Genomic DNA, 19,938 nt, shown 5'->3' on the forward strand with positions numbered 1-19,938 from the left:
TGGCAAATTAACACATTGTAGATAGAAAAAAAAAAGAGTCAATTTTTGTCTTAAAAACAAAAACTGAGATTAATCTCAGAAATCTTCTAGACAAAAACATGAACATTTTGAGTGAATTTGTTTTGACTTTTAAAACTTAGAACATTTCCAAAAGTAATTTTTTTTTCTACAAAATATGTGAAATTAATTTTAAAAATTCTGCTTTTGTGGGAGGAAATTTGCTCCTTTTTTGTCGGAAATATTTAAGTCTACTGCAAAATAATTATGTCTGTAATAATTTCACCCACTGACACAAAAAGCCATCTGTGCTGGATGTGAAAAATTTGTATCATCCTTGAACTGAAGTTCAAGGGAAAACTGAGCGCCTTACTAAGGTTCACAGAAATGCTAAAAGTCTCCGTCCAACAGGCAGAAGCAAGCTTGTTTTTAGCTTTAATATATAATTATCTAAATTTTTTAAAGATGCAGCATCACAGAGAGAATCAATCAGAATGTGGAAGTGTTTGCAGCTTTGTGGTTTTAAATGACTAAAAGCAGAGAAACTGGTCAGGAATGCGTCTGCAGAGGAAAACAATGTCCAGAATTTTTGTCTGTTTATATCAGATAAATATTTAAACTGGAAATGTTTAAAAAAAAAGAAAAAAGAAAGAAAAGCTTAGATTGATGTTGTCAACACTGCATTTTCACTGTTACGGTTCAATAAAATTCTCGTTCCAAGTTACAGTTCTGTTCACAGTGGCCATTTTGGGCCTGACCCGCTCCGGTCCTCTCCGGCAGGTTTCCCTCTTTGGAACACCGACTCCAGCTGGAGCGCTGACTCACAGGTCAGCGCAACCCGGCAGGAAGAACTGAAGCTGCACGCCTGATATTTTTAGGTGAGTGACTCACAGAATCACATTTTTATTCTTCCTCTCTTTCACATTTTCACTCCGAACCTGAGAGCAAATGTCTCAGCAGAGATCCAGCTGTGGATTTACTGCCTGGTCAACACAGCTGGAGCTGAGGCACAATTAATATCACATATCACAGGTTTCACTGCAGCTCTGTCAGAGCAAAACCGGACGGAGAATTTAAAGACATTACTGCAATGTTTCTAGATTTATCTAAAGTCAATGCTTTAATATCAGGATAAAAATTTGATGAAAATCAAAACACTGAAAAAAAAAGGAACAAAAACTATTTAAAATAAAAACGAGGAACAAAAAAAAGTTTATAATGTTTAGAAAAAAGTAGAATCTAACCAGAGCAAAATCAAGGAGAATAAAAAAAGATAATTACTAAAAGAAAACTGGGATGAATTATAACAAACAGGGACAAAAATCAGAATAAAACTTAAGACTAAAAAAGTGGATGAACTGGAATAACCAGAATAGAATAAAAGTAAAACTTAAAATAAACCAGAAATAAAAAAAAATAAGAAGAAGAAAGTAATCAGGATGAATGTAAAAACATTTAAATAATCACAATAAAAAAATTTATTAATTAGGATAAAAGTAAAAATAAGCCAGAATTTAAAAGATAAATAAATAAATAAGATAAAATCGGGGTGAAACTTGAGTAAACGCAGACGAAACTATATTTTTAAAAAAATCTGTAAAATAAGGATAAAAAATAATGGAATCAGAAGAAAAAAATCTATTAAACATTGAGTCATACTAAGAATTAGGATAAAATTTGAAAATAAAGATCAATAAAAGTGGAATCTGAGCAGGATAAATAAATCAGCATCAATGTTTTAAGCTCTAAAGCCGAGTTCTGCAGACAGACTGTCAGCACTCTGAGCACATCTTCAGCCGCTCATCAATAACAAACATTGCCTCACTGGTTTACAGCCACAGCTCTGGGACTGGGACCAGGAGGACCAATTCCAGACAGAAACGGACCAGAATTTGGAGCAGGAGGAAAGAAACGGACGTTTCCTCAAGAAGAAGAGTGAAATCCTGGCCGAGACGCTGAGTTCAAAGCTGAGTTAAGGGGAGGCCACGGCCACCCTTCACCCCCCATTCGGGGACGCCACTGGCAAACTAAGGATTTTTATGAAAATATTACTGCTATGGATCAAATATTTGCTACAAAAATACTTTTACCAGAACAAAAATATAAAGTTTTCCGCATGTTGTTAAAAATGTTTATTTTGTTGCATTTATGTTAAAATTAAAATAGCTCAAAGCTAAAAACAAAGTGTAAAAAACAAAGCTACATTCAGAGAAATCAGAGGCGTTATTAGCAGCTCAGGATGAGATCAGATCAGAACCAGGAAACACTGCGGTGTTAAGTCGTTACTCGGCCTTTTTCCAGACCGTGTTTGTGCGGCTGCCGCTTTGATTAAAGGGATTTCAGAGCTTAGATTTCCCTCAGACCCGAGCAGCATTATCAGCATTATCAGCATTAAAGCAGCGACGCCTGGAGCCACGCTGGAGATCAGATCGGAGAGGGGACGGCGGGATTAGACGTTCCCAGGCGCAGACCTGACAGCTCATGGCGGCTTACTGGAGGCGTGATCCCAGAGTCGCCACGGAGATCCCTCCATCTCCTTAACATCTGATCCCAGATCAGATCCCAGTCAGCAGGGGGGAGGACATCATGGAGACGTTTGTCCAAAAACTGCCTTCAAGTTTCAGATCTTTGATGAGTCATCAGAATTCCAGGTTCTAAGTTTAAATTTGCTGACATTTCCACAGGCTGTGATTACCAGGCAGGTGACCCCGTGACCTTTCACTGAGAGAAGGACTCCCTGTGGACCTGCAGGGTGACGGAGGACACCAACCTGGACGGTGTTCGCCAGTTTGGTCCTGATGTCCCAGAGACGCTTTGAGCTCAAAGTATGAAAATATTTAAAACCAAAACAAATAAAATCGTCAACAAATGTGCAGAAAATTCACACATTCAAAGCAGCAACACCTTAATATGACAGTTTAATAAAATATTACAATTTTCTACTTCATGAATCAAACAGAAATGTTTAAGTTCACCAAGAGGTGAAAAATTATTCTGTTATAAGAAAGTATTGTTGTTTTTTGTTAGGCTTAAGTATAATTTTTATTCTAATTTTTTCTCAACTGAGCTGATGCACAGCATAAAAAGATGAAAAATCATGATCTTTGCGTTTTAGAAAAGTAACTATTTGACATGTGTAAAGTGGAATAATTCAAAATATAAAATATTCTGAGGAGACAAATTAAAATTTCAGACCCCTTTTTGGCTTTTTTAGCTGAATTAATAAGAGATTTCTGTTTGCGCGTCTGCTGCTGCTTGCGTTTTGCTTGCAAATCAAGTGAAAAACTCAGCCTGATATCCACTTCAGCTCCGATCCGGCCTGATCAATTTTTCAAAGGGGCTTTGAAGTGAGCCTTGATGAACACCGTGGTCTACAAACCAGCAAACAGAAACACTCCCTTCTAAATTAAACATTTTCCTGCAGCTCTTTTGAAGTTTAGTTGTATCTAAATGGAAAAATTATGCTTTTTAAAAAAAAAAAAATCACACAAAGCTCAAAGCTGAAAATCAGAGCTGGATGTCAGCAGGCGTCCGATTTGTGAAATGGTTTCCATAACAAAGACTAATCAAGACAAACACTCAGGGGCTTTCTTCTTGCTTTGTTACTTCTACTCTATAATTGACCTCTTTCTGCTGATGTGTTTAGCTGGCAGAGAGACTCCATTGTTGGCTCCAGAAAAAGCCTTAATGAACACACACACACACACACACACACACACACACACACACACACACACACACACACACACACACACACACACACACACACACACACACACCACACACACACACACACACACACACACACACACACACACACACACACGAGGGCTGAGAAGGAACCAGCTGCAGAAAGACAAAAAACAATCCTGGTTTCTCTTCACACAAACTAAAGATGTTCTCTCTTTTACATAAAATTAAAAAATCAAAATAAAAGTTTTGCATCGTTTTATGATTTAGAATAAATATTTTACATATTATAGGAGACAATCCATTTGTTTGATTCACATATTTATTTTGTTATATACAAAGACATTTTTTCTGAAGTATTAAAGCGTAGTTTAATCATTTATTTGTTTCATTTCGTTTGTAAATAATAATAAAAAAATTACAAATCCAATTTTTTGCTATATTTTTAAATATATTTTTATTGTTTAGACCTTGACCTTATTAGGATTAAAACCAAATTATTTAAACTAAATAATTTAAAATAAGTATTATTTGAACTGTTGATTGAATGTCAGTTTAAAATAAATAAACCAACTTTAGGAAGATTAAACCATCTGTTAGCGTTTCACGGCTACCGTAGCTTTAAAATCACCAAACTACAGAACAAAGTGATAAATGAGTGAAATCAGAGTGGATGCAAGTAAACGTGCTGAAATTCAGGACAGGAAAGGCGATTAAAACATGGCCACAGCCGTTAAGGAGATAAAGAAACGCCATAATTAGCGGAAAAATTCGTTTAGCATCTTTTAATGGTTTCTGGGTAATTACACATTTATTAAATGCATCAGGAGGATCAGCTGATTCAGCAGCTTTAGAGACAAACGTCCAGCTGGTTTTAAAACAATAAACTTGGTTTTAACTGCTGGAACAAACATAGAATGGGGTCAGGAGGAGCCTCTGCTCCCCAAAGCGCAGCGCTGCATGTTTAATCAGGCTGACCTCTTTAGTTCAGAGGATGAATAAAAGATTAAATACGAGCCAGAAAACTTTCTCTCTCCAGATACTCGATCGTGAAGGCTGACGCTGCAGCGCAGACTGCTGCTGCTGCCTTCAGCTGAAGACAAACAGAGCAGCAGCTTCCAACGACCTCACTTCCTGTTTGGGAAGGTCAGCACATCCAGGAAAACATGAGTTCAGGTTAAAGGTCAAGTTTGGTGCAGAGAAGAACTGGTTTCTGATCTGAACTTTAGCCTGCAGCTTCCTGCCTAAAAGTGGATGATTCTAGTTCTTTTGTATGGCGGCCATCTTGGCCAGGTTTCTATTCCAAGAGATTTATGTTAGTGACACTCACATTAAAATTATGGCAAAAAGTAGTTATTAAATTACAAAATACAGATGTATTTCAAATATGATGCATCAGAAATCTGCTCTCATGAAACTCTTCAAAAGTCTGGATAAGAAAAGGAATCTGTTCAGGTATAGGAATCAATTCAGATTTAGAAATCTGTTCAAGAATCTGTTGAGATTTAGGAATTTGTTCAAAGTCAGGAATGATTTCAAGAAAATCCTGAAGGCAGAACTTTGATTGAGTCATTTGTTCACTTCTAACAGACTAGAGTTGATTGTTTAGACAGTTGTGAAGTGAACTGAACTCTGGTCTTTGAAAGCGTCAGGAAGGACATTGGGAAAGCAGAGGGATATATATTCAGCCGCTTCAGTCTTAATTTTGTCCCTTTTGCAGCACCGTACTCCCTGAATACAAAGATAATCTGCAACGACCTTCATGACAACAATAGTGAAACCTCGGTGATAGCTGCAGCTCTCTGGTGGATTCCTCCACCCACAGTTTCCTTTAAACTGAATCTCCTCCAGACTCAACGATCTGCAGTTCACGTCTTATTTAACCAAAACCAGTGTCTTCTTCTCATCGGGGACGCTTTATTTCCCCTGCAGCCACGACTCAACGAGCAGAAACTACACCACCAAAACGTGTTGAGAACGCTTCACACATCATGTGGAATATTTACATTATATAACAGCCAGTCTGTGGCTCAGAAAAACATTCCTTATGCTGGATGGAGAGGAGCAGGAAGAGAAAAAAAGAAAAGACTGTCAGTCTCAGATTTCCCGTTTCCAAACCCTCTGATGTCACAGTAAAAGCAGCGAATCGTGTCAGCTGTCTGGTGACACGAAACGGCCGCAGCTGAGAGGAAGTTCATTAAGGTGGAGGAAGAGGATGAAGACGACAGAGAGACAGCAAATCAATGAATCCGGCTTTCCTGCTGCAGCAAACCAACGCTTCCCGGCGTTGACTCCACCTGAAGCCCTTCAGGATGTCCCCAAAGGTCACCAACAGGTCGCAATGTTTCATGTCTACCAGCAACGAGGAGGAAATAGTTGGAGAAGGTTGTAAACAGAAAGAAGAATCCACTGAAAATACAACAAAAATGGACCAAACAAAAGAGACTGCAATAATCTGTCTGATTCCTCAGGAGACGGAAAATGACTTTACTTTGTTAAAGCAACATTTTGTCTCTAAATCCATGAAAACAGCTTAAAATGTTTAGTTTTTCTTTTTATTTACCTGCAGCTTTGTTCTGAACATAGGTCTGATTTTATTCAATTGTTTTTCTTGCTTCTTCTTCAGAAAAATAAATCACTAATGAGTGAAAATATTTTTTTTTAAATGGCTTTTATTTCAATCATCCTTTCTGTGAGTTAAATGGTGGAGAGTCAAGGCCAGATTATGATAAATGCTGTTTAATTATGAGAATATAGTCATGATATCAGCAAAATAAAAGAAATTTTTTTCTGCAATAACATCTCAAAGTCAAAAGAAAAAAAAATTTTGTAATGAAAAAAGCTTGGGTAGAATTACGACTGAATTGTTTCAAGGTCCTGCTACTGATGTGTAAAGGATGAAGTATTTCTCTTAAGTATCAACATATAACTTCACAAGATGCTCAGCATTTCTCATTTTAATTTGTTCTTTGTTGTGTGTATTAGGTTTCATAAAATTACCATAATTTTATTCTCCTCATTTTATGTCTTTATTCTGGTAAATTAAAAAAAATAAAAAGCTCTTAGTGTTGTCCTAACACTTTGTCATAGAGTTGACCTAAATTCAACGTCCAAATAAATAGAAGCTGTCAAACAAGATGGCCGCCCTGACATTACTATGGAAACCCAAAGAGCATTGGTGAACCCTTAGCCAACTCTTCCAGCTACAGTGAAGCTCATTTATGCTTCATTATTAGTGGATTTTTCAAAATTTAATCTATTCACTGATTTTTTTTTTATTTTTTTGTGAAATGCATTTAAAACATTTGTAAGACAAAAAAAACTTGGAAATGCTGCTTGACATCCTGTAGCAGATTTATTTCCCTTGGTGCTGACTGGCCGAATCCCCCAGAGCGACAATAAGGAAACCACAGAGGTTAGCTCTGCTGTGAAGCTAAGACGTTTCCACAGAGCATTATTAAGCTATATTCTGGTGTTTGAACTATCAAAATATGCAGTGAAACTGTTTTTGGAGCAAAGGTTACAAGTTTCGGCAGGTTTTAGCAACTAGCGATAGGTAGTGGTCCCAAATTAGCTTGTTTATTTTAAAGAATATATCTTAAATTTAGGATTTTTTATGAAATGAAGAGCATTACAAACAACCTCTAGCACTGTATTTATGAGTCCGTTACACAGCAGAATGTCTTCAGTCAGAGGCTTCTTCAGATTTATTGCACGACTGTCTGCTACTGGAGCTGCAGCTATTAGCATAGCTAAAACAAGTCTTTCAAGAACATTGCATATTACGGGTTATAACAATATTTATGTCCCTTTGGGTTTAACTTAATATGAATAATTGAATTAAGACAAAACAACTATAAATACTCAAAAGTGGTTTCAAAATAAGAGCCTAGGAATTATGAAACAGCAATTTGTACAACCTCAGGCTAAGTGTCCATCTAGATCCTCCAGCTGTAGGTTGTAAATAATCAGATTAATGAATAAAAACTGGAACTAATGAGCACTACAGAAGTGTGTGCAATAAATGTATATATTTCTGCCTGCAGACATAAAGACCACATTTCTACCCATAAAAATGAGAGGATTAACTTCAGGCCTGCGTGAAATTGAGCGATGATATGGACTTGCACTGAAGGAACCACAAAAAGAGGGCAGAAAAGAAAAAAAACCCTCTAACAAAACAAAACATCCGAATTACGCAGCAGTCAAAGAGGCACTTTGTCTCTGCTACACAAACACAGGATGGAGCGCTGGAGGCTGGCGCACAGAGGCAATTTCTGAGTTATTATAGCGATTTTCACGGCTTTTTGAGGAGGATAATCCGAGCTGCGCGGCTCGCCGCCGCATGACCGCCTGATTCCCCGAAGTGAGAAAAAGAAGAAGACAACGACAAATCGACGGAGCCCTAGGACGATTTCACCTGCAAACCTCCAAACACTGACGACAACAACAAAAATGTTTGCAGGCTTCGGCTTCTTCATTCTGCTCACCAAACTGAGGCAGGAATCACCAGAAAATGGGCCAAAGGGTCGGTTTGTTTAGGCATAGCTTTTATTTCCAAGGATACAAACTTTATATCTAAATAGTGCTCTACCAGCACTTTGTAAAATGCTACTAGAATCATTTAGAGAATTAATAAGTTATACCAACACTGTAGCATCACTTCATTCTGTTATCTTGTCTTTTTACAACTCAAGCATTTTTCATGTACAGGTTTTTAAATCATATTAACAGCAAATGTTAGTACCATCTTCTATTAATGTTCATTTAACCTTAAAATATTACATTTTTCTTCAAATTAAGAAGGATTTTTATTTCACTTTTCTATTTTAAAAGTTTAATATAGTGGTCATGTTTTATTTTCAGTTTCTGTAAGTGATGGTATTCTATCTTGGAGAGATTTTTTTTAACTTATTTTCTTCGTATTTGTATTTATTTACAAATATTTTTCATATTTAATTTATTTCTATATTTAATATTTTTATATTTATTTATTATATACTTATTATTTTAGACTTATTCATTTATTTTTGTTATATTTATTTAATTACTTTATGCTTTGTATTAGTTTAATATGTATCTCTTAAATATTTCTTAAATATTTATAATAGGTTTATTTTTATATTTATTATTTTTATAATATTTAATCCTGGACTCTGTTATCTGCTGTTTGCATGAAGCCAGTCAACAGTGTGGAAGATGAACAGACCGACCGCTCAAAATAGTTTAAACTTCACCCAATCAAACTCATGATTACATCAATATAAATTGGTGCCTTGCCCAAGGGCACATTGACTTGTGGAATGAGGAATCCACCATAAAACTTCTGGAAGACTCTGAAAGACACTTAAATGTTCAGCACTTTGGGTAACGGTTTGAGGCTTTTATTGTGAAGAGATTGAAGGGAAGTTGTGTCCTGGTTTTATTATTCAAAACCCAGAAGACTTTACATTTTATCTGATTGGATATTTTGTATTGATGATGGTGGATCTGCAGTGAAATTGAAGCTCATCCTGTTTCCATCACTCTGCCTCCATGTTTGCTCCATTTTCACTTCCTGCTCCCTGCAAGGAGCCGGATTTTACAAACAAACTCCCGTTATTTCCCCGGGGGACGGCTGCGAGCGCAACAAATAAAGAAGCTGCTGCCGCTGCTGAGCTGATGAAACTCAGAGTTTCTGCTGCTGTTTGCACAGATTCACTGTTGACTGATGAAGATGAAGAACTTCATCAGCTGCTGGGCAAACCTGACCTGGAGCTCCACGGTTTACCACAATATTTTGTAGTTCAAGTACCTCAATTATTAAAATTCCTCAAAGCTCCATCAATTTATGTTTTATTATTTAGTGCGTCGTGCTCCAGCAGGGACATTATTTGCGTTACATGGAGCTCTATTATTAAATTTAATTGAATTTCCGATCTTTGTATAACTTTTCTTCAGGTTAACTTAGAAAGTGAGCTTTTATTAGTTTTCTAAACTACAAAAAGTAATTGTTTGGGATGCTCAAAAATGAAAAATTGGACTGATATTGATATCCGATAGCAACACTGGTGTTATGCCAGATTTACCAGTATTTTATTCTATACATTTTTTTTATCCGATTAATCATAAGAATAATCTATAGATTACTCAATTACTAAAATATTTGTTTATAACAGCCCTACCAGGCCTGGTATAAACTGGCAACATCAACTAACTGTTACCTTGAGTTGCTATGAAAATGTTGTTCATATTAAACATGACTTCATAGTTTAAAGGCTTGAAACTGGGTCCCTATCTCTTTATTCAATTTAATATTTTTTCAAATATTAAGTTGAAGATGTATGTTTTACTCAATCTGACCTCGTTTTTATTTTATATGTATAAATATTCACTCATATTTTAGGTTATATTCATCTAATCATTTATAGGAGTTGCACTGATTTCTGAGTCCTGATGTTTTGTGTTTTTCTCCTGCCTTCTACATTTTTTTTTTTTTTTTTTATAAACAACAGTAATTCTTTGCTTGATTTCCGACTTGATTTAGACTCAAATGTGTCATTTCCTCCTGAGGGGAAAGTGTCTCTTTCCTTCATCTCAAACTTAAAGAAGAGGTTAGAATAATGTAGAAATAGGAAATAAGATGGCAGACAGCCTCATGTTTTTGTTTTGAAGCCGAATCTGGGAAACTCTGAGTGCTGCAGGTCAGAGTTTCCTCAGAAACCTTCACCTCTAGATCTGAGCAGCATTAAAGAAGAAGAGGAAGAGGAAGGATCATCCCAGAGGAAGAGTCATTGCAGGGTTTCCTGCAATGCTGCTCTTAATTAAACCCCCCTCTCGCTCTCCTAGAGCTGATTAAAGCAGGTCTGCAAGAAATACAAACTAAAATACTGGATGGGGGAGCGGAGTGGCAGCAGAGTCAGGATCAGGGAGAAGAAAAGCAGGGCAGATATTTACTCCTGTGAGACGGAGCTGCTGCTGCTGCGTGGGCGTCCTCCAGATTAATCTCAGCGCTCAGACTTAAAGCTGGAAGACAACAAGAGATGAAACAGCAGCCGAAAAGCAACTACTCAGAAACAAACAGGCCTCCAGTTTCATCCTGAAATGTTTCAGCTGAATCCTGACAGAACAGCTGATAGACTCTGATGCCTCCTGTTGGCTCAGAGCTAATTTAAGTTGATAAAACTGCAAAATGAAGATGTCAAGGTAACTTAATAGGCTCAAAAGTGGCTAGCTTCAGAAGAGCAATAGAAACCGTGAAGTCAGACCAATTAAGCGTTTATGGTTTAAAAATTAAGCAAAACCATTCCAAACTTTGTGAGAATGAGAACACACAGTCAACTTTAAGCTACCTGCACCTATTTCTTTAATATTTCACCCAAAGGTAGCTGCAGTTGAGTCAACTGGGGCTGCAACTAACGATTATTCTAGTAATCGATTAGTAAGAAGATTAATTTGATAAAATAGCACATTCTGCAAGCTTTTCATTTAGCTTTGGCTTAATTTACATATTATTAGAAATAAACAAAAACACTAATATAAAAATGATTAAATTCCTTTTTAAATAAAAGAATAACAATTTTATTGCCTAAAATGCAATACTGTAGCATTCCTTTAGTAAACGATTCCTCATTTGTAGCAAAGGATGAAACTAAAACAATACTTTTAACATCAACATGTGAAACTCTCAAAATTACAGTTCAACCTTGAAAACTATAGTGTAAACTATAATCTGGTTTGGTTCTGGTTCCTGTTGAAAAAACTTATCATGACCACAGAGAAAGCCTGAAGGAGTCCAGATGGGCCAGAAAAGGGATCCTAATGAGACCTCCACTAAAATCCCACCGTTTGGTTCGTTAAAAGATGCTCAGCAACCTTTTTTTCTGCTTTGCATAAGCACCAACCTCACCCAACAGGTCTTCTGAAACCCTTTTATTCCACTTTTCTGTCTCTAAAAATGTTTATTGCTTGAATAAATCGCTCTAATCCAATTAGTGCAGCATAAACAGCGTTATGGGAAACAAGAAGTGGATAATCTGCAGAGAAACTGGGTTAAATGGGAGCTTCATGTGGCGCAGCAGCTCGTTTTCACACAGTAAGGTTTATTTTCAAACGACTAACCGGGAATGATTTAACTGGATTGCGTCTTCTACAGCGAGAGGTTACATGTGTCAATGCAAACGTGGATTAAGTGGAAAGCGAGCGGCTTCTCCAGCCAAGCAGAGCAGGAAGCAGCATCATGTATCATTAAAATGCTTCCTAAATAAGGTCAGGATCACTTTCCACAAACACGCTGCTCCAGAGTAACCCCATTTCTCCTGCTTGGCAGCGTGTGACACTCAGCAGCTGAAAAACTGATGCAGGCAGCCAATCAAAGCAGCCGCTTTCAGGGCTAGATGAAGAAATCAAACTTCTAAATGTCCACTTTAGCAGGGTTTCTGCAGGTTTTGCCAACTCAAATTTAAAACTTCTTAAGACCATTATGGAAGAAACCTAAGAGCAGTAGCACGACAGAAATGCACATAAAAATTGCATATTAACATTGCCTTATTAGGGCCAATGTAAATAGAAAAACAAAAAATAATAAGAGTAAACTTCCATTTTAAAAAAACCCTAAAATTTTCAGATTTTCTAGAAAAAAAAGTGGAAATTCCTGAATTCAAAAAGCAGAAAATTTGACTTTTGAAAATTTGCAAAAGTTCAAAATTTTTAACCTCATGAGCTAAGAAAATTTTCTAGTTTTATTATTATATTTGGAAGATATGTTAAATTAATCTCAATTTTTTTTTCTGGCAAATTTTCGACTTTTTCAATTTCCTATTATTTTCTAAAATATATATATAATCTCAAAATGTATGAGTTTTTTGTGGAAATGTACTCCTTTATTATGTCTACAGTGGCCCTGATAAGTCGTCATATTTTATAGTGTCAGGCTCGTTTTCCCTGCATCACTAGCATAGCATGGGTTACCAACAAAAGTGAGCCACTGGCGAAGACGAACGTAATCCAGCCAACTAGCAATAAATTTACTCTTACCCTGTGATAGGTTGGTGTTTTTAAGATGCACTTTGGACTGCCTTGTTGTCGAAATGTGCAATAGAAATAAAATTGAAATGAAGCCAGGAATGGATATTAGCAGCTAATTAACGGTAGCCTCAACCGCCTGACAGAACATAATGAAGATGTCTGCAGGTGACTCAAACTTTGCCTGACAGAATAGTTTCACGTGAAAAATAAACTTTATAAATAATCCAGCCACACACAAAAAAAATAAGACTTGTGATCAACTTATTTAATGCCAGCTTTATTTTAAATTAATTTAAAACATTTTAAGGTCTTAATTTTAGACACATTTTTAAGAAGGCGCGGATAACCTGTCCTGCAACAGCAATATCCCAGCGGTCTGGAAGCAGACCAAATTAGCGATAGCGTCTGCTCAGCCAACCGTTCAGAATCACAGCAGTTCTAATTAGAACATTTATTTTTAATTGAAATGCCTCCACATCATCATCCCTGTTCTCTAAACGGATCTGCTCCGAAACAAACTTTAAAAAACAGCCAAAAGTGACCATGACAGAGCCGGAGAGGAAGAAACGGCCGTATCCATGGTTACAGATGCTGCCTGCAGACGGCTTTCAAGTCAAGGAGCTGCGGGTTTGTTTCAGAAACGGTTTGCTCCGGAAACACGTCGGACAGAAGTGAAACGTTAGCTCTCCACAGGGAGAAATCCACCGGTTCACCACGGAGGAGAAAAGCCGGAGCGGAGGCTCTGAAAGCCCCCCCTCTGCTGCCTGACAGGCCGGTGAGGCCCACCGCCATGACGCAACGGAGAGCAAACCAGCCAGGAGGAATCGATTCGTCCAAGGCCAAATTTAAACTCGAGGAGACTCAAATTCACGTCATTCCTCCTAATTTATTCCCAATTTCTGATCATCCTTCGTTCCCATCTCCAGCCGTCCGTCGATAAACAGCAAAGCAGAAAACAGGAGGTTTAACTTCCACCTCCAAACCTCAAACTGGAGCCATGAAACGACCTGCAGGTTCCCTCAAAAAACTGTGGACTTTGACATTCCCTCAGAGACACTACAGGTTCAACTGACAATGAAACCCGACCAGAGTCTGAAAATAACAAGAAATACAAACTGATTTTACCGACTCTTGGTGTTGCTGCAGATCAGATTTTCCACTGACTTTACTCAGAAAGTTTCAACTTAAATGTTAAAATTAACATAAAAACCTTAAAAGCGAATGTTTCAAATAAATCTGTTTTTTCTCAAGCTGGAGGTTTACCTGCTGGGGGCTAAAGTATAAATTTATTCTCACCAGGAGGTAGAGTACATAACCATTTTAGTCAAATAATGATAAAAAGTATTTTATTAAAAAGGCAGCTCAAATACTGAGTAATTGATTAATACATCAATCATTTAATATTTAAAAATTACATCATCAGACCGAATAAAATATTAAATTAGGTGGAAATTTGGGTATTTTAAAAGGTCAAAGGTCAACCAGAAGATCCACATTTATCTGTTCAAATATCAAACTAATTTTTTTTCCATTTAAAATAACAAATTATTTTAATCCGTTCCATCCCCAAACCAGGCTAAATTAGGAGAAATAAAATGTTTTAAATGAATAAAGACATGTACACTTTACTGATGCATAATGAAATGCAGAGCAACATAAATAAAAGTTGTATAAAGGTTTATGCATCATAACGCAGGGTTTCTCTCTGAAAGACAAATAAACTTTAATTTTGTGAAGAACATTTAAGACTTTAACTGAAAGATATTTAAGATATCCAAAGTAAAACCAAAATCAATAAATAAAATGGTAATAGAAACAAATAAAAGAATGGATTAGAACATCTCTGTAAACAAATTTATCATGTGATTAATTGATGCTAAACTCCTTTCCTGTCACAATAATGCACAACTTTATGAATATCAATCACTTTAAATTTGTTGTTATGCAATAAAATGAGTTAAAGTCAAAGCAATTTTAACTCCTTTTAGTTAAAATATGACGATGTGAATGAAAAAGTTGCTTACTTTAACTAATAACCATTAAAAATAACATTTCTGCTGCGAGTCGATCCCCCTCCTTCTGCTGCTGCTGTGTCATTTTAAACAGACTGGCAGGTAGAGGTCATCTCTGGTGTGTTCAAGTGCAGTCATGGTTTTTTTAAAATCTTTTTCAGGGTGGGGACACCTCAAACGGCGTGCAAAGCGTCATAACAGGTTTAAAGATATGCAGCTGAACGTGACTGGAGTGAGAAAGTGGGATCGTTTCATGGGGAAGAAAAGCAGCATGTCATGAATTAGCAGGGAGAAAGTAAGAGATGAGTGTAGCAGTTAGAAACGTGGCGGTGCAGCCAGGCGGCGAGTGCTGACTGGGCTTTCTGCCTCCCCTCCCCCTCCATCCTCCATCCAAACCAAAAACAGCATCAAAGCAATCAAAATGGTAATGTTAGGCATGAATGGGGCCCATCCCCCTCCCCTCCCCTCCTCTCCTTTTCCTCCTCCTGCATTAAACTCTGCAGAGTTTTTTTTTTTTACTCTCCATGTTGTAGAGAGGTGGGAGGGGGTGGGGGGCAGAAACCACCCCCATGTCTCTCTCAAAATGGAAGCTTCCACTACAAAACTGAAAATAAGAAAAAAAAAAAAAAAAACAAGGATAAAAAGATTCACCCTCCTACGCCTCATTGTTCTGCAAAGATTGATTTCTTTTGAACACAAGTTTTAATCATAAACTAAAGCTTGAAAATAAAAGAAAAAAACAAGCAAAGCATGACGGGAAAAGTGTTGGATGTTGTTGCTGTGGAAGTTGGGTCTGTGCAGCAGCAGAACCAGGAGGAGCTGACCGTGGTGCTGAACGCTCAGCATCCGCCCTGAGCTGCTTCCTCCCGGCTGCACTGCGCGCCGAGCCGCCCTCAAAGTTACCGACCGGAACCGAGCAGGAGCCGCAGCAGCACAGCCATCACAAATATCAACAAAGAAGAGAACAGAAAGAAAAGAAAAGTGAAAGCCTGATTAAGAGCGAATCAAACGGATCGCTGTTTGTCACGTGACACAAGAAGAAATAATGCCAGCAGACAGAAGCGTAAAGTAACCAAAGCGAAGTGTTTAACTGCGTTTCAACACGAAACGGATCCAGGCTGGGCTGGTTTCTGCTGCGGAGCTGAAAAAGTCTGAGTCAGGCCACATACTCTCTCCGGCTCTCCTGAAACATGTCGACCTGCTGAAGTTCGTGTCTGATTCGAAGCTTCCGACTGAAGCTGCTTCATTAAAGGAGCATTCCGCTGTTTGTTCTGGGCTGGATTTCAGCAGCTCCACTTTGAAATGTAAAATACTTTGATGACTCAAAACCGGACGGGATCTTTTCTAATGCATAAAAAATTATATTTTTATTTTTAAATTAAAAGATAAATGGGCAATATATAGCATCTAGACGAGACTAGCATAAATTACTCCAAACACAGATTTATGAAAACTATAGTATTTGTAAATTTTAATCCTTTTTTTCCCACCACAATCAGGACTCATCTACTTTACAATCCAACAAGTTGGATTTGATGTACTTCAAACTAAATGCAAAGTCTTCAAAACACATTTTAGAATAATTACAACCTTTATCTAATTTGTAAATGGTCAAAAAACTTAGACTGGATTCCTTGTGAGATCTAAAGTAAAGTTTAACCTGGACGATGCTAAACCAACTGCAGTCTTAAAAATTCATTCTAATGTTTGTGAAAACGTTTTTTATACAACAACAAACTTTTTGCTTTATTCATGTCAGAAAATTATCCTTTGGGATATTTTCTTCTGTTACATCTTGTATCTGTAACCAGATAAACTATTAGAAAATGTCCCAAAGAAAACAATTATTCATAAATATTGTTATATTAATCATAAACTATGCCTTTTTCTGTTGTGATGTTTTGAATTGAGCATCTGCAGGATTAAATCTCTAAAATATTATATTAATGTGAAAAATGCAAATTCATAACTCTTAGCCAACAATTACTGCATTCCAAACAATCCTTTCTGATATCATTATTGCATCTACTAGTATGCAGAGAAGCTCCATATAACCAAGAGCAGAAAACCGTTTTTATAATTCATAAAGGTTTAAATAAATCAGAAAGAATATCTTTGGTATAAATATATAGAGCAGTTACTGGACTAGTCAAAGTAATTAAATTTCTCTGGCTGACATTAGGGGTGAGTGGAATGCATTTAGAAATTATCACAATATTTTATGGTATTTGTTGCCCTAATGACAAAAAACTAATTATTTGTAGATTTTTTTTAGGGAACAATATGACTGAAATTGAATCTCACAGCTCCACAATATTGTTCTTAAAAAACAGAAACATTTTGTAATAGGCTTCTTCAGCACAGCAGGGACATAAAACAGCATGATTTCTATCAGTAAGCAGCACAGAACAACTTAATTTAATTATACTCTCCTGGAAGAAACTGTGAATAAAATAGTAACAACCTGGCATCATTACTTGGAATTTATTATGAGAAATAATAATTCTTACAATTGCTACAATAAAAGAATCAAATATTTAACATTCATAAAAAGACGATATAAAAAAATAAAAGTTGCAAAAGTCATAAACTTTGTTAGAAAGAATGTCTGACTAGTGTAAGATAACTCATTAAAGTTAAACCCCGACTAAATTCTGGGTTTTTCTAGCAAGACAAAGACCAGTCCAAATATTTTAGTTTTACCAGCTGGAGCAAGCTAAAGCTAGCTTCGACTCCTTAAAAAATGCGGAATGGCCCTTTACTGGACTACTTCCATCCGCACACTAACTTCAGCCCCGTTCGACCCACTCAAAATGGACGCTAAAATCTTTCAACATTGCACAAGTTTGAGAAGAAAAGATGGCCACTTTTCCATCCAGTGCGTAGCTACGGACACTTCAGAGCTGCAGTCCTCCCCCCGGAGGGCTGTTTGAGGAAACTTCCCAACACTCAAGTCGATGTGAGGCGAATAAAAAGGCAGGCTTGGTTATTTCTGGGAGAGAGTTGATGATGTTAACCGGAGCAGATTTATGCTGATAAAGTTTCTGCCTCACTCCGCCGAGCAGCCAGCCATACCGGCTGGAAGCCCGGAAACAAACCGCTAACCTGTAGGTCCAGCTCCGTCCCAGTTTCAAAACAATTCGGCTGAAGAAAAAAAAAATCACGGATTTCTGAAAGTGTGTGAAGTTTAAAACAGGGAGGTAACAAAGCGGGCTCAGTTTGTAGCAGCTCATAAATATTCAGGTCGCGTCCTGATCGCCACAGTCAGCCAGCATCCCCGCATCAACACTCCAAATTCTCCCAGAAAACAGCCTCCATCACCGGACAAAGTAGTGCAGAAAAGTAGCTTTAATAGTTGGTCTTGGAAGTGACGGGCATTCCCATTCCCAGCGGCATGTCGCATAGTTTTCCTTCCCCCTCGGAGTGTTTGATCTCTCACTCTCCCAAACAGCAATAAATAGGGACAGAAACAACACCATGTTTCACTTACCTGATGACACTGGAGCTCCACTTTCAGTGCCTCTTGTAGGCCTTGTAGTTCCATGTTCCCACCAGGAAAACACTTTTCTCCCACTTTGGACGCGGCCGAGACCAAGTTTAAGTGAATTAAAGATTTTTTTTAAAGCGACAATAACAATTGAAAGAAGAACTACTCCAGGCTGCAGAGCAAGTTCTCGCTTCTTTTTACACAGGCTGGGACTCATCACCCACTTTCCGCCCGTCTCCAAAAGTGCTCCAAACCCCACGGAACGGGCCCGAGTCCGACACGGCTGCTCTCCGGGGCACAGTCGAACTTGGACGGGTCCAAAGCGGTACCGGTTCGCCGTTCCTTTCGGTAATTTCGAGTTAAAAAACGGGGACTATATTTTGTCCGAGTCCGCGCCTTGATTTCACTTTGCCTGAGGAAAAGTTGCGCTTCGGCTGTCAATGGTAATTCTGAAGTTCCCGGATGGAGCAGACCCCCACTGACTGGGCATGCGCACTAAACACATGGAGCAAAGTAAAGGAATCACAGCCAGAAGTGATTTCTGAGCTACAAAGTGGTTTTATTGTACCTGTAGAGACAAAATAACTTTGCTGTAAACATATTTACATGTCTACATATTATTTTAGTAGTATTAATGAACATTTCTTGTTATAAATGTATTGCTTTTCTATGTTATTTTAGCTATTATTCAACTGTACAATGTATATTTGCCTATATAACAAATTCAGACAGAAATACGGCTATGTGAGCCATATATACTGCCAAATTAATGCACAAAACACCCATATCTTCTCATTTAGGTGTATAAACTGATCCAAATATCCAAATAATATTTTATTTAACTCCACCTAACCTCAAAAAATATGTTTCAAAAAATCTCTATCTGAAATTGTGAAAAATAAAACTTAAGTGATTGAAATCATCCATTTTGTAATGCTAGTGTTTCATCAATAAAGTTTAGTTTCTCTGGGTGTGCAAAATGATTTACACAAAAGAAGCAAGAAGGTGAGATACATCTGTACCTTCATCAGTCCTAATATTATGCTGGTTGGACTGTTCAGCCATTACACTTTGGTTCCCATTAAAGACTGCATCCATTTTTTTCTGCTCCCTGAACAGTAATATCCCAACCACTTTTAAATTTTTCTGCTTGTCTCATAAAAAGTTCAGTTTCTTGCAGCTCAATAATTAAAATTCAACTGTGTATTATTTTCCTCAGCTTGTAGCAGCCAGTAGTTCTGCCTGGGCTTTTACCAGGTGGATAAAAATTACATGGAGTCATGCAATATAAAGAGAAACAGAGTCTTTCTGGTAAGGTTACTGTATTCTGCTCCCTCATAAAAACTCATTATGTTTGAACTATAGTTCACCTCACTGTGTCAAACTAATACAAAAATAGTGTTTTGTTTTCCTGAACATATGTTTGCTTTTTATTTGTTAGCATTTTATTTTCAGTTTAAACAACTCCACTTTTTGATAGCTCTTTTTAAAAACATCCATAATTCTGATTTAGTTTGACCAAAGCGTCTCCACTGCAAGGTTTTTAGACCGAGAGATTAATATTTTAATCCCTTTTACTTTGCAACACAACTCAAGCTCAATCAAACTGAGTGGAAAGCATCTGAACACATTATTTTTTGCCAGAGATTTTAGAGTGGATTTGAGTATGGGCTTTGACTAGACTATTCCAACATGTAAATACACTTCAACTTAAATTATTCAACTTTTGCGCTGACTGTCATTTTA

At 37.2% G+C, this 19,938-nt stretch overlaps 1 protein-coding gene across 1 annotated transcript in view; it reads right to left on the reverse strand.

Moving 5' to 3' along the window:
- The window catches only part of phf21b (PHD finger protein 21B), a 50,756-nt gene extending 32,179 nt beyond the window's left edge, over positions 1-18,577 (reverse strand). Inside the window, exon 1 of the mRNA XM_055022015.1 lies at positions 18,196-18,577. Within this exon, the coding sequence (XP_054877990.1) occupies positions 18,196-18,249 (54 nt within the window). The 5' untranslated portion in view covers positions 18,250-18,577. The remainder of the gene's footprint in view (positions 1-18,195) is intronic.
- Between the last annotated feature and the right edge of the window lie 1,361 nt (positions 18,578-19,938).

The sequence above is a fragment of the Poeciliopsis prolifica genome, unplaced genomic scaffold (genome assembly GCF_027474105.1).
Source record: "Poeciliopsis prolifica strain line A6 unplaced genomic scaffold, Auburn_PproV2 SCAFFOLD081, whole genome shotgun sequence".
In the NCBI taxonomy this organism is placed as follows: Eukaryota; Metazoa; Chordata; class Actinopteri; order Cyprinodontiformes; family Poeciliidae; genus Poeciliopsis; species Poeciliopsis prolifica.